The sequence below is a fragment of the Loxodonta africana genome, chromosome 22 (assembly GCF_030014295.1).
Source record: "Loxodonta africana isolate mLoxAfr1 chromosome 22, mLoxAfr1.hap2, whole genome shotgun sequence".
Taxonomy (NCBI): Eukaryota; Metazoa; Chordata; class Mammalia; order Proboscidea; family Elephantidae; genus Loxodonta; species Loxodonta africana.
The window spans coordinates 28215386-28227955 of record NC_087363.1 but is presented as its reverse complement, the minus strand read 5'-3'; the positions used below and the strand labels follow the sequence as shown (position 1 = coordinate 28227955).

The following is a 12570-nucleotide window of genomic DNA, read 5'->3' as shown; positions in this document are numbered from 1 at the left end:
CAGTTCTGGATTGTGGGCAGAAAGAGGTCCAAGGTGGTTAGGTGAGTCCGCTCTCTGGAGGTACAAGGAGAGCCAGCTTATTTTGTCTTGTTTCCAGGTTCCAGTTCTTACGCAGGCCCAGGACACTCTGCAGGAGGGGATGAGCTGTCCAGGAACCACGCTTCCTTCTGCATGTGCCAACAGCCACATATCAGCTGGAGCATGCCCAAGTCCTCCTCCTGACCCAGTGGTGTTTAACCTCCAGGATCCTCAGCATGGTGCTTACTCAGTGGCCCTGGCTTTGAATTTCCTCAGGACCCTTACTTGAGCTCATCCCCCTACTCCCAGGGAATTGCTCTCTCTCCTTTTGCTCTGTATAGGAATTCCTCATAGTACCAAGCTCTTTGTTTTTTTTCTGCTGTTCTCCCTCTTGTCCTTTTCTGGGTCCCTCCGTGCGTTATTATTGCTACTCTTTGCGTTCCAGCCCTGCACATAAGGATCATTCAGAAAATGCTTGTAGGTCATCTTGTAGCCATAAATATGTAGCCTGTGTGTAGGGGGTAAAGGGCTTGCGTGGTGGGCAGGAGCAGTCATAATCTCACATGCAGCCTTTTCTCCTTCCTCAGATGCTCTAGCCCCCGAAGCTTCTGCCCTTTCCCAGGAAGAGAACCCAAGAAATCAATTAATGGCTCTCATGCTCCTAACAGCCCAGCCCCAGGTAGGGTTTGCACCCTTTTTCCTTCCTGAGACCCTATCCGTACTACCTAATTGTGGCCGTGCCGTCTTTCCTACTAGTGCTTTGCTGTCCAGGCCGTTCCCATCTCTAAAGCAAAGTCCGTGCTACTGGATGACAGACTGTACCTGGGCTCTTATTTCTCCATGATATCCCTTGCCTACTTCATGACCTCATGATGTATCCCTTCCCCATAAGTGAAAGGAACCTTTCAGTAGGGACATTCCTGGGCATGAGTAATCTGGCACACACCTATTGTTCCAGGAGTTGGTGATGTTTGAGGAGGTATCAGTATGCTTTACTTCAGAGGAATGGGCCTGTCTGGGCCCAATTCAGAGGGCCTTGTACTGGGATGTGATGCTGGAGAATTACGGAAACGTGACCTCCCTAGGTAAGCACCCTTTCTTCCCATAATGCTAATCTTTGTTTCGTCAGCCTTTGTTTTCTGATTATGAAAGTAGTATATACTTATTTTAGAAAAAGAGAAAGAAAAATTTTTTCTTAACTCCACTATTTGCCGACAGCTACATTTTAATGTATTACCTTTTTTTGTGTTTGAGGTTTTTTTTTACATTTTTCAAATACGTATGTGTGCATGGTATATAGCCTGCTTTCCATTATGTTCTTCTTGCCCTTGTACTATTACAAACTCTTTGCAAGTATTATTTATATTACCACACAATTTGTACTATAATTCAGTTAGTCGTTTCCTTATTGAAATAATTGCTGTCATAATCGTCTCTGTGCCTAAGGCTTTTCAATACTTCTTAGAAGTAGAATTACCAGGCCCGAGTGAATGGATTTGGGGCTCTTGCTTCGTACTGCCACGTTGCTTTCTATAATGCTCCCTGGCCTCTTCTGCTCCTACCAGTAGTGCATAACCACGATCCTTTTGCTCCCCCCTCATTGGCACTGAGTAATCCCGTTTTTTAATTTTAAATAAACATTTAAATTTTTTGCTAATAAGAAAAAAGTTATGTCTGTTTATTCTGCAGTGAATTTCTTTGATTAGTAATGAAATATGAGTTTTCCTTTTTTGTATTTTTATTAGCCATTTCTATTTCCAGCAAACGTTGAACACCTATCATGTGGTGGGAACGATGTGATTTTCCCCATGAATAGCTTACTATGGTTTGGGAGGTGAGCATAGAAAGAATATATAACATACGAGGCCAAGTACGATCATTGAGGTGTGAGTGGCATAAGCCTGTATGACAGAAACACAGAGGACAAAGCAACCAGTTCTCTTCCTAGGGTTTAGGAAAGGCTGTAAAGGAGGGAGCATTTGAACTGGGTCTTGAAGAAGAAAGAGTGGGATTTTATTTGAAGAAATAGACATTACAAACTGAAGAATCAGCCTCAAGATCTAACTTTGACTGAAATAAAAATTATGGTATCAGTTTACTCTGTCCTATAGGGTCACTATGATTTGGAACTGACTTGACGACACCTAACAACAACAAGTGGTGGCATAGTATTCCATTGTCTGTGTATCATACTTTACATTGACAGTTTTATGGTATGAATATTTCTATTTAAGAATATTACATGCCATTCTATTTGTTAATTAAAATTTTATTTTTTTTACCTTTATGTATTTCAGACTTGTTTTAAAATCATATTTATCTAGATCTTGCATATTTCTGGTTAAGTTTATTCTTAGGAACTGGAGTCTTACCTGATATTTTCTAATTAACTGTTGTTTGCCTATGTAAAAATATTGATTTTTATATATTAATTTTGTATCCAGCAAACTTACTAAGTTATTTTATTGTTCACAGTAATTTATACTATATGTTTTTATACTTAGGAAAATATATCCTGAAAGTAACTTCTAAGCAGTGTCAATAGTGGGTCAAACATTCTGTAGGTTTTATATCTTGGTACATATTACCATACTTCTTTCTAAGAATTTACAGTCTCACAGAAAGAGCACAAGAAGGCCCATATTCCTGTGTATGTTTATGATATGGTCAGTCTTTTGAATCTTTGCTAGATAGATGAATAATGATGAATAATACCGTCTTTTTGTTTGTTTTGCGTTTCTTACCTTTTCACATGTTTGTTGGTCATTTTTCTCCTATTTATATCGTCCCTGTGTTTTTTTTTATTGTGGAGCTTATTTTTCTTTAATATATAGAGACATAACTCTTTGTCAAGTGCTACATATGTTTTTCCCATTTGTTTGCCTTTCAACATTATTTTTGCATTTTTAAAAAATATTTTATTGTGTTTTAGGTAAAAGTTTACTTAGCAAATTAGGTTCTGATTTAACAATTTTTGTACAGATTGTTCCATGACTTTGGTTACAGTTTTCACACTGTGTCAGCTTTCTCATCGTTTCCATTCTGTTTGTTCCGTTTCCATTGATCTAGCTCCCTTCCCCTCTGTTTGGTCTCATATAGTTGATTGTTTAAGTGGGTGTCATTTATTTTATAAGCCAACCTATTATTTGGCTAAAAGGTGACCTCCAGGAGTGGCTTCAGTTCCAAGTTCAAAGGGTATCTTAGGGTGATAGTCTTGGGGTTTTCTCTCATCTCTCTTGACACAGTAACCCATAAAACCCATTGCTATTGAGTCGATTCCGACTCATCGCGACCCTATAGAACAGAGTAGAACTGCCCCATAGAGTTTCCAAGGAGTGCCTGGTGGATTCGAACTACCGACCTTTTGGTTAGCAGCCATGGCACTTAACCTCTACGCCACCAGGGTTTCCTTGGTCCAGTAAGTCTGGCCTTTTTTAGGAATTTGAATTTTGTCTTACATTGTTTTTCTAGTTCCATCCGGGACAGGGAGGGATTTACCAGAGGAAGTGACTTTTTTTTTGTGACAGCTTTATTGAGATCTAATTCACATTTTATACAGTTCACCCATTTAAAGTGCGCAGTTCAGTGGATTTTAGTACATTTGCAGAGTTGTGCAACCACCATCACAATCAATTTAAGAACATTTTCATGTTCTTAAAGAAACCCCATACCCTTCAGCCATCATCCCCCATTTCTTGCAACTCTCACCTATAGCCCTGGGCAAACACTAGAAAGTGTCTGCAATATATTTTGTGTCTCTATAGATTTGCCTATTCTGCACATTTCATATAAATAGAATCATACCATATGTGGTCTTTTGTGATTGCCTTCTTTTACTTAGCATAGTGTTTTCAAAGTTCATCCATCTTGTAGCGTGAATCAGTACTCATTCCTTTTTATCGCTGAATGAGATTCCATTGTATGGGTATACCGCATTTTGTTTATCCATCAGATGGACATTAAGATTGCTTCCACTTTTGAATGTTATTGAGAATAATACTGCTAGGAACATTTGTGTGCAAGTTTTTGTGTGAACATATGTTTTCATTTCTCTTGGTAATATACCTAGGAATGGAATTGCAGGGTCATATGATAACTCTGTTTAATCATTTGAGGAACTGCCAGACTGCTTTCCAAAGTGGCTGCACCATTTTACACTCTTACTACCAGTGTACATATGAGGATTCCAGTTTATCCATATCCTCACCAACGTTTGTTGTCCTTTTGATTATAGCAATCCTGTTGTTGTTGTTAGGTGCCGTCACATCAGTTCCAGCTCATAGTGACCCCATGTACCACACAACGAAACACTGCCCAGTCCTGCGCTATCCTCACAATCATTGCTGTGTTTGAGCCCATTGTTTCAGCCACTGTGTCAGTCCATCTCGTCAAGGGTCTTCCTCTTTTTCACTGACCCACTGCTTTACCAAGCATGATGTCCTTTTCCAGGGCCTGGTCCCTCCTGATCACATGTCCAAAATACGTGAGATGAAGTCTCACCATCCTCATTGCTAAGGAGCATTCTGGCTGTACTTCTTCCAAGACAGATTTGTTCATTCTTCCGGCAGTCCATGGTATATTCAATATTCTTCGCCAGCACCATAATTCAAAGGCATCAATTCTTCTTCTGTTTTTCTTATTCACTGTCCAGCTTTCACATGCATATGAAGTGATTGAAAATGCCATGGCTTAGGTTAGGCACACGTTGGTCCTCAAAGTGACATCTTTGCTTTTTAACACTCTACAAGAGGTCTTTTGCAGCAGATTTGCCCAATGCAGTACATCATTTGATTTCTTGACTGTTGCTTTCATGTTGATTGTGGATTCAAGTAAAATGAAATCCTTAACAACTTTAATATTTTCTGTTTATTATGGTGTTGATTATTGGTCCAGTTGTGAGGATTTTTGTTTTCTTTATGTTGAGGTGCAGTACATACTGATGGCAGTATTCTTTGATCTTGATCAGTAAATGCTTCAAGTCCTCTTCTCTTTCAGCAAGCAAGGATGTGTCATCTGCATATTGCAGGCTTTTGATGAGCCGTCCTCCAATCTTGATGCCCCGTTCTTCATATAGTCCAGCTTCTCCGATTATTTGCTCAGCATACAGATTGAATAAGTATGGTGAAAGGATACAACCCTGACACACATCTTTCCTGATTTTAAACCATGAAGTAGCCTCTTGTTTTATGTACAGGTTTCACATGAGCACAATTAAGTGTTCTGAAATTCTGTTTCTTCACAGTGTTATCCATAATTTGTTATGATTCACACTGTCATTTTGGCATAGCCAATAAAATACAGGTAAACATCTTTCTGGTATTTTCTGCTTTCAGCGAAGATCCATCTGACATCAGCAATGATATGCCTTGTTCCATATCCTCTTCTGAATCCAGCATGAATTTCTGGCAGTTCCCTGTGATTGATGAAGTCTATTTTTTTTTCTTTTGTTGCTTATGCTTTTGTTGTCATATCTAAGAAACCATAGTCATACAGATTTATTTCTAGATTTTGTTCTATGAGTTTTATACTCTTATCTCTTACATTTAAGCCTTTGATCCATTTTGAGTTATCTTTGTATATGGTATGAGATAAGGGCCCAACTTAATTATTTTGCACATTTTTACCTTGTGGTCCCAGCACCATTTTTTGAAAAGACTGTTCTTTCCCCATGGAATTATTTTGGCACCTTTTTGAAAATTAATTGACTGTAAATGTCAGGGTTTATTTCTGAACTCTCAATTTTATTCCATTGGTCAGTGTGTCTATTCTTAAGTCTGTACCACACTGTCTTTTTACTATACCTTTATAGTATATTTTGAAATCAGGAAATATGAGTCCTTCAACTTTGTTCTTCTTTTTCAAGATTGTTTTAGCTATTTTGGCTCTCTTGAATTTCCATATAGAATTTAGGATCACCTTTTCAATTTCTGCAAAGAAAACACCTGGAATTTTGATAGGTGTTATGTTGAATTCATGTATCAATTTGGGGAATATTGCCATTTTAACAGTATTAAATTTTCCAATCCATAAGCATGAATGTCTTTGCATTTATTTAGGTCTTCGATTTCCTTCAACAATGTTTTATAATCTGTCGTTTCATAGATACAGGCTTCATACTTCTTTAATTAAATTTATGCATAAGTATTGTATTATTTTGATGTTAATGTAAGTGTTTTTTTTCAGTTTCATTTTCACGTTGCTCATTGCTTCTTGTTGTTACTTGCTCTCGAGTCACAGTGACCCCATATGTGCAGAGTAGAACTGTTCCATAGAATTTTCAAAGCTTTGACCTTTCGGAAGCAGATCGCCAGGTGCTCTGGCTTGGTTCAAACCAGCAACCTTTTGGCTAGTAGTCAAGTGCTTGACCATTTGCGCCTCCCAGAGACTCCTTGTTCATTGCTAGTGTATAAAACCAAAAAATCCAAACCCATTGCCATCGAGTAGATTCCAAGTCGTAAAGAAAACCAAGAAAAGCCAAAACTGTTGGCCTTTGAGTTGATTCAGACTTATGGCAACCCCGTGTATTATAGAGTAGAACTGCTCCATAGGTTTTTCTAAGGTGTGATCTTTATGGAAGCCGATCAGCAAGGCTTTCTTCTGTACTGCTGCTGTGCAGGTTTGAACCCACACGTTAAGTTAGTGGCTGATTACAAATTGCTTGAGCCACCCAGAGAAGTGTAAAAACATACTAGTGATTTTTGTATCTTTATCTTGTATCCTACATCCTTGCTGAACTTGTTTCTTAGTAGTTCTAATAGTTTTAGTGGATTTCTTAGGATTTTCTATATGCAAGATCATGTTATCTGCAAATATAGGTATTTTTCCTTTCCATTCTGGATACCTTATATTTCTTTTTCTTGCCAAATTGCCCTGGCTATTTAGACCCTCCAGTAAGGAGCCCTGGTGGTTAAGCACTTGGCTACTAACCAAAAGGTCTGAGGTTCGAACCCACCAGTGGCTCCATGGGAGAAAAGACCTGGCAATCTGCTCCTGTAAAGATTTCAGCCTAGGAAACCCTATGGAGCAGTTCTCCTCTGCCATATAGCGTTGTTATGAGTCACAATTGACTCAACAACACCTAACAACAGCAACAGAACTTCTAGTACACGTTGAATAGAAGTGGCGAGAGCAGATGTCCTTCTCTTGTTCTTCCTCTTCTTTCACATTAAGTGTGATGTTAACTGGTTTTTTGTAGATGCCCTTTATCAGGTTAAAGAAGTTACATGTACTTATAATTTGTTGAGTGTTTTTTATAACGAAAGAGTGTTGAATTTTGTCGAATGCTTTTTCTGTGTCTATTGAGATGGTCATGTGGTTTTTCCTTCCTTTGGTATGGGGTATGCCATTAATTGATTTTTGAGTGTTAAATTAACCTTACAGTCCTGGCATATAAATCCCACTTGATTATGGTGTATAACCCTTTTTACACATTGATGGATTTTGTTTGCTAATACTGTCTTAAGAATTTTGTGTCGATATTCATAGACACATCATTCTGTAGTTTTATTTTGTAGTGTTTTCTTTGTATGATTTTGGTATCAAGGGTAATACTGTCCTCAGAGAATTTATTGGAAAGTGTTCCCATCTCTTATTTTGGGGAAAAATGTGTGAAGAACTGGTATTAATTCTTTAAATGTTTGGTAGAATTCACCAGTGAAGCAGTCTGAGCACGGACTTTTCCTTGTGTGTAGGTTTTTTGATCTCTACATCACCATCTCTTCACTTGTTATAGGTTGGTTTAGATATACTACTTCTTGAGTCAATTTTAGTAATTATATCTTGCTAATAATTTGCTTATTTTGCCTAAGTTGTCTAATTTATTAGTACATAATTGTTCATAGTATTCTGTTAGAATCCTTTTTATTTCTGTAAGGTCAATAGTAATTTCCAGAGGGGGTGAGTCAAGCTTAGTTTTAAAAGGGTAGGAAGAAGGCATGCAGGGAGTTGAGAAGAGGAAGTTCAGTCAAGCAGAGAGAAGGGCATGGACAGTGGTAGAGAAGCTACCAGACTCATGACATGTTTGGGCAGCTCCAAGTAGATCATCATGGCTAGAGTCTACAGGAATAAGAGGTACGGATAAGAGGTGATAGCAGAAAAATAAGCAGACAGTGGGTAAAGCCATCACTTACGGGCTGTGCGGATGGTTTGTACTTTATCCTTTAGACAATGAGGGTCTGTTGGTTTTAAGAAGGTGAGTGACATGGTCAAATTTACTTGTTGGAAACATACTTAGTAATGGAGTGGGCATGGATTAGAGGAGGGGAGGAGAATTAGAAGTAGAGAAACCTGGTCCTTGCAGGACTTCACCGGAAAGTAACCAGCTCCCTCTATCCATTCTGACATTTTTCAGTATACCAAGTCCCCCGCTCAGTAAGTGCATGGGCAGTCTGAATCCTACACTAAAGCAGCAGATAGTTTAATTAGCTAGTAAGTTACTGATAGATGAGTTGCTAATTTCTTAGCCATTTTCCTCCTCAATTTAACCACAAACAGCACTTCTAGGTTTCTGTCTCAGCATTTGCTAATTTCTTAGCCATTTTCCGCCTCAATTTAACCACAAACAGCACTTCTAGGTTTCTGTCTCAGCATTAGGCAGAACTAAAGCTTCTTTAGAGATTGCTTCATTATATAAAGAAAGAGAGCTCTCCTTTCTACCAGCATCCCTGTGTCAGATATCATGGAGGGACACTAACACCCTGTTTGAATCATGAAACCACTCCTTGATCCAGTCGCTGTGGACAGGAAACTTAGCGTGCTAATACTGGATTGCCCTAGGTCACATGATCCCTGCAGCCACATGAAAGTGGAGTAGGGCAATGTGATTGGCGGTTCTACTGGAATCCCAAAATATCAGGGCCTGACCTGAAATTGTCTGTAGTTCAAGTTAATATTTATTGAATGTTTTACATCTCTACCTTGTCATAAACCTAAAGAAGTTCATAATGAAATAAAAAACTCCTTTCCCGTGTCTTTTCTTAACATGTAGGTAGAAGAAAAGTATTCTTATACTCAGATATAAGCTAATGTTTTTCATAGAGCTTTACTTACTAGATAATTTGGGGAATTAGTTCATAATTTTTCTCATACTTAGGTACTTTGAAAGTAAATTTTGAAACTTTTTCACAGAAATAATTTCATACCTTAAAATATTTGAGAATGTTGAGTAGAAGGGACCTTGGAGATTAACTAGTTCAACCGCATCATTTCCATTTCTCAATTTTAAAAGGATTTTGAAACCCTGGTGGCGTAGTAGTTAAGTGCTACGGCTGCTAACCAAAGGGTCAGCGGTTCAAATCTGCCAGGCGCTCCTTGGAAACTCTATGGGGCAGTTCTACTCTGTCTTATAGGATTGCTATGAGTCGGAATCGACTCGACGGTACTGGGTTGGGAGGGAGAGTTTTATAAGAATTAAGCTGCTGCTTAATGGTTTTTTTTTCCCCCCTGTAGGTTAATTGCTTTCAATTAATTAAAAAGTGCTCATTGATTTGACTCTTCAAAAATTAAAAATTATCTTTCAGAGTTTTTAGGTGTGTTTTCCTCCTTTAGAGTTTCCATTTTCCTAGCATGGAGGAAAGACGGACAATGCTTTTAAGCCCAATGGTCCTTCCAGTTCCATCTAACTTCCTGAGCCTCAGATCTGAACCACATACATAAGATCCCATGTTCTCTCTCTCCATTGTTCCTTGCATCTATTTTCCCAGTAACATTTGTATTTTTCTATCTGCTCCTTGAAGACAGAGAGCTTAGAAGTATCTCAGGGTGAGTTCTATGGTAATGCATTTACAACATCCTGTCAGCGTAATACTCTGCTTTTTGTATCTTCATCTAACAAAAAGTTTCTCCTTTTGCTCCTCAAACTGCTGAAACTTTTTTGTATGCATATAAAAGTATGCCCTTCTAGAGTGTTTTAAAGTCATTTAAAGATCTTGTTCTTACAGACACAGGGACGTGGTAACATTTGCGTTTTTAATTCCTTTTACCAGAATGGGAGACCATGACTGAGAATGAGGAGGCGCCGTCAACACCAGGCGTTTCTCAAAGATCAGATTCTCAGAAAGGAACATCAAAAAGACTCCAAGGAAGTGTTCCCAAGGTCCTTGACTTTGAGGAGGAGTGTGCATGGCAAGTGTTGGCAAGTCAGTGGCGAAATGAAACAGGGGAAAGGGTAGATACAATGAAGAAAGGTTTCCCACATGAACGAGACAAGAAGAGAAGAACTCCATCAGAAAAACGAGTCCAGAAGTGGAAAGAATTTGGAGAAAGCTTGGCTTTAGGGTCAGCTCTTTCTGAAAGTTTAACAGGTGCTGAAGGAAAGAAGTTTTATAAATGTGATATATGTTGTAAACATTTCAATAAAATCTCTCATCTTATAAACCATCGGAGAATCCACACTGGCGAGAAACCTCATAAATGTAAGGAGTGTGGGAAAGGCTTTATTCAGCGCTCAAGCCTCCTAATGCATTTACGGAACCATTCTGGTGAGAAACCTTATAAATGTAATGAATGTGGGAAAGCCTTTTCTCAAAGTGCTTACCTTCTAAACCATCAGAGAATCCACACTGGGGAGAAACCTTACAAATGTAAGGAGTGTGGAAAGGGCTTCTATAGGCATTCTGGCCTTATTATACATCTAAGGCGCCATTCTGGAGAGAGACCTTATAAATGTAATGAGTGTGGGAAAGTTTTCTCTCAGAATGCTTACCTCATTGACCATCAGAGGCTACACAAGGGGGAAGAACCTTATAAATGTAATAAGTGTCAGAAGGCTTTCATTCTGAAGAAAAGCCTCATTCTGCACCAAAGAATCCACTCTGGGGAAAAACCCTATAAATGTGATGAATGTGGAAAAACCTTCGCTCAGACCACTTACCTTGTTGACCATCAGCGACTCCATAGTGCAGAGAACCCATACAAGTGTAAAGAATGTGGAAAAGTTTTCATTCGGAGTAAAAGCCTCCTCTTACACCAGAGAGTCCACACAGAAAAGAAAACCTTTGGTTGTAAAAAGTGTGGTAAGATCTTTAGTTCCAAGTCAAACCTCATTGACCATAAGAGGATGCACAGCAGAGAGAAGCCATATAAATGTACTGAGTGTGGGAAGGCCTTCACTCAGAGTGCTTACCTTTTTGACCATCAGAGGCTCCACAATGGGGAGAAGCCCTATGAGTGTAATGAATGCGGAAAAGTTTTCATTTTGAAGAAGAGCCTCATTTTACATCAGAGGTTCCACACTGGAGAGAATCTCTTTGAATGTAAAGACTGTGGCAAGGTCTTTGGTTCTAACAGAAACCTCATTGACCATGAGAGACTCCACAATGGGGAGAAGCCCTATGAATGTCGAGAGTGTGGGAAAACCTTCATTATGAGCAAAAGTTTTATGGTCCACCAGAAACTGCATACACAAGAGAAAGCCTACAAATGTGAGGACTGTGGAAAGGCTTTCAGTTACAATTCAAGCCTGCTTGTACATCGGAGAATCCACACCGGGGAAAAGCCCTTTGAATGCAGTGAGTGTGGAAGAGCTTTCAGTTCTAACAGAAACCTCATTGAACATAAGAGAATCCACAGTGGTGAGAAACCCTATGAGTGTAATGAGTGTGGCAAATGCTTCATTCTGAAGAAAAGCCTCATTGGACACCAGAGAATTCACACAAGGGAAAAATCTTACAAATGCAATGACTGTGGAAAAGTCTTTAGTTATCGCTCAAACCTTATAGCCCATCAGAGAATCCACACTGGTGAGAAACCCTATGCATGTAATGAGTGTGGGAAAGGATTTACTTACAATAGAAACCTTATTGAACATCAAAGAATTCACAGTGGGGAAAAAACCTATGAATGTCATATATGTAGAAAAGTCCTTACTTCTAGTAGAAATCTTATGGTACATCAAAGAATCCATACTGGGGAGAAACCTTATAAGTGTAATGAGTGTGGAAAAGACTTTAGTCAGAATAAAAACCTTGTCGTACATCAAAGAATGCACACTGGGGAAAAACCTTATGAGTGTGAGAAATGTAGAAAATCCTTTACTTCTAAGAGAAATTTAGTTGGCCACCAGAGAATCCACACAGGAGAGAAGCCTTATGGGTGCAATGATTGTAGTAAAGTTTTTAGGCAAAGAAAAAACCTTACTGTACATCAGAAAATTCATACAGATGAAAAACCCTATGAATGTGATGAGTCTGAAAAAGAATTCTCTCAGACTTCAGACCTTCGTCATCAACAAAAAAATCCATACCGTGGAGGAATTCTCTTGGCTACAGAATACCAATGAGTCCAAGGCAGAGATTCAGAAAATCTAATGGTATATATATGTAAAATCAAATAGAATCTCTACTCCTTAAGTAACTGCTAGGGGAATGACAGTATATGGTTCCTATAAGGAAAAAATTAATGATTGACTCTTACAGAAAGTTATGACCCTTGAAAGGGACCTTGGAGCAATTAAGGACTCTGAAGAAACTGGATTTATGTCTTATGAGATGTAATGTGGCTGTAAATGATAGCAAAAATATCTTTGTATTAAAAAGTGGGCATTGATTCTGAAAA

At 38.7% G+C, this 12570-nt stretch overlaps 1 protein-coding gene across 9 annotated transcripts in view; it reads left to right on the top strand.

Moving 5' to 3' along the window:
- The window catches only part of ZNF197 (zinc finger protein 197), a 34092-nt gene extending 21522 nt beyond the window's left edge, over positions 1 to 12570 (top strand). For all 9 annotated transcript variants that reach the window (XM_064274686.1, XM_064274684.1, XM_064274685.1 and 6 more), the window contains 4 exons: positions 98 to 257; positions 606 to 697; positions 977 to 1103; positions 10002 to 12570. In XM_064274686.1, the coding sequence (XP_064130756.1) occupies positions 98 to 257; positions 606 to 697; positions 977 to 1103; positions 10002 to 12295 (2673 nt within the window). In that variant the 3' untranslated portion in view covers positions 12296 to 12570. The remainder of the gene's footprint in view (positions 1 to 97; positions 258 to 605; positions 698 to 976; positions 1104 to 10001) is intronic.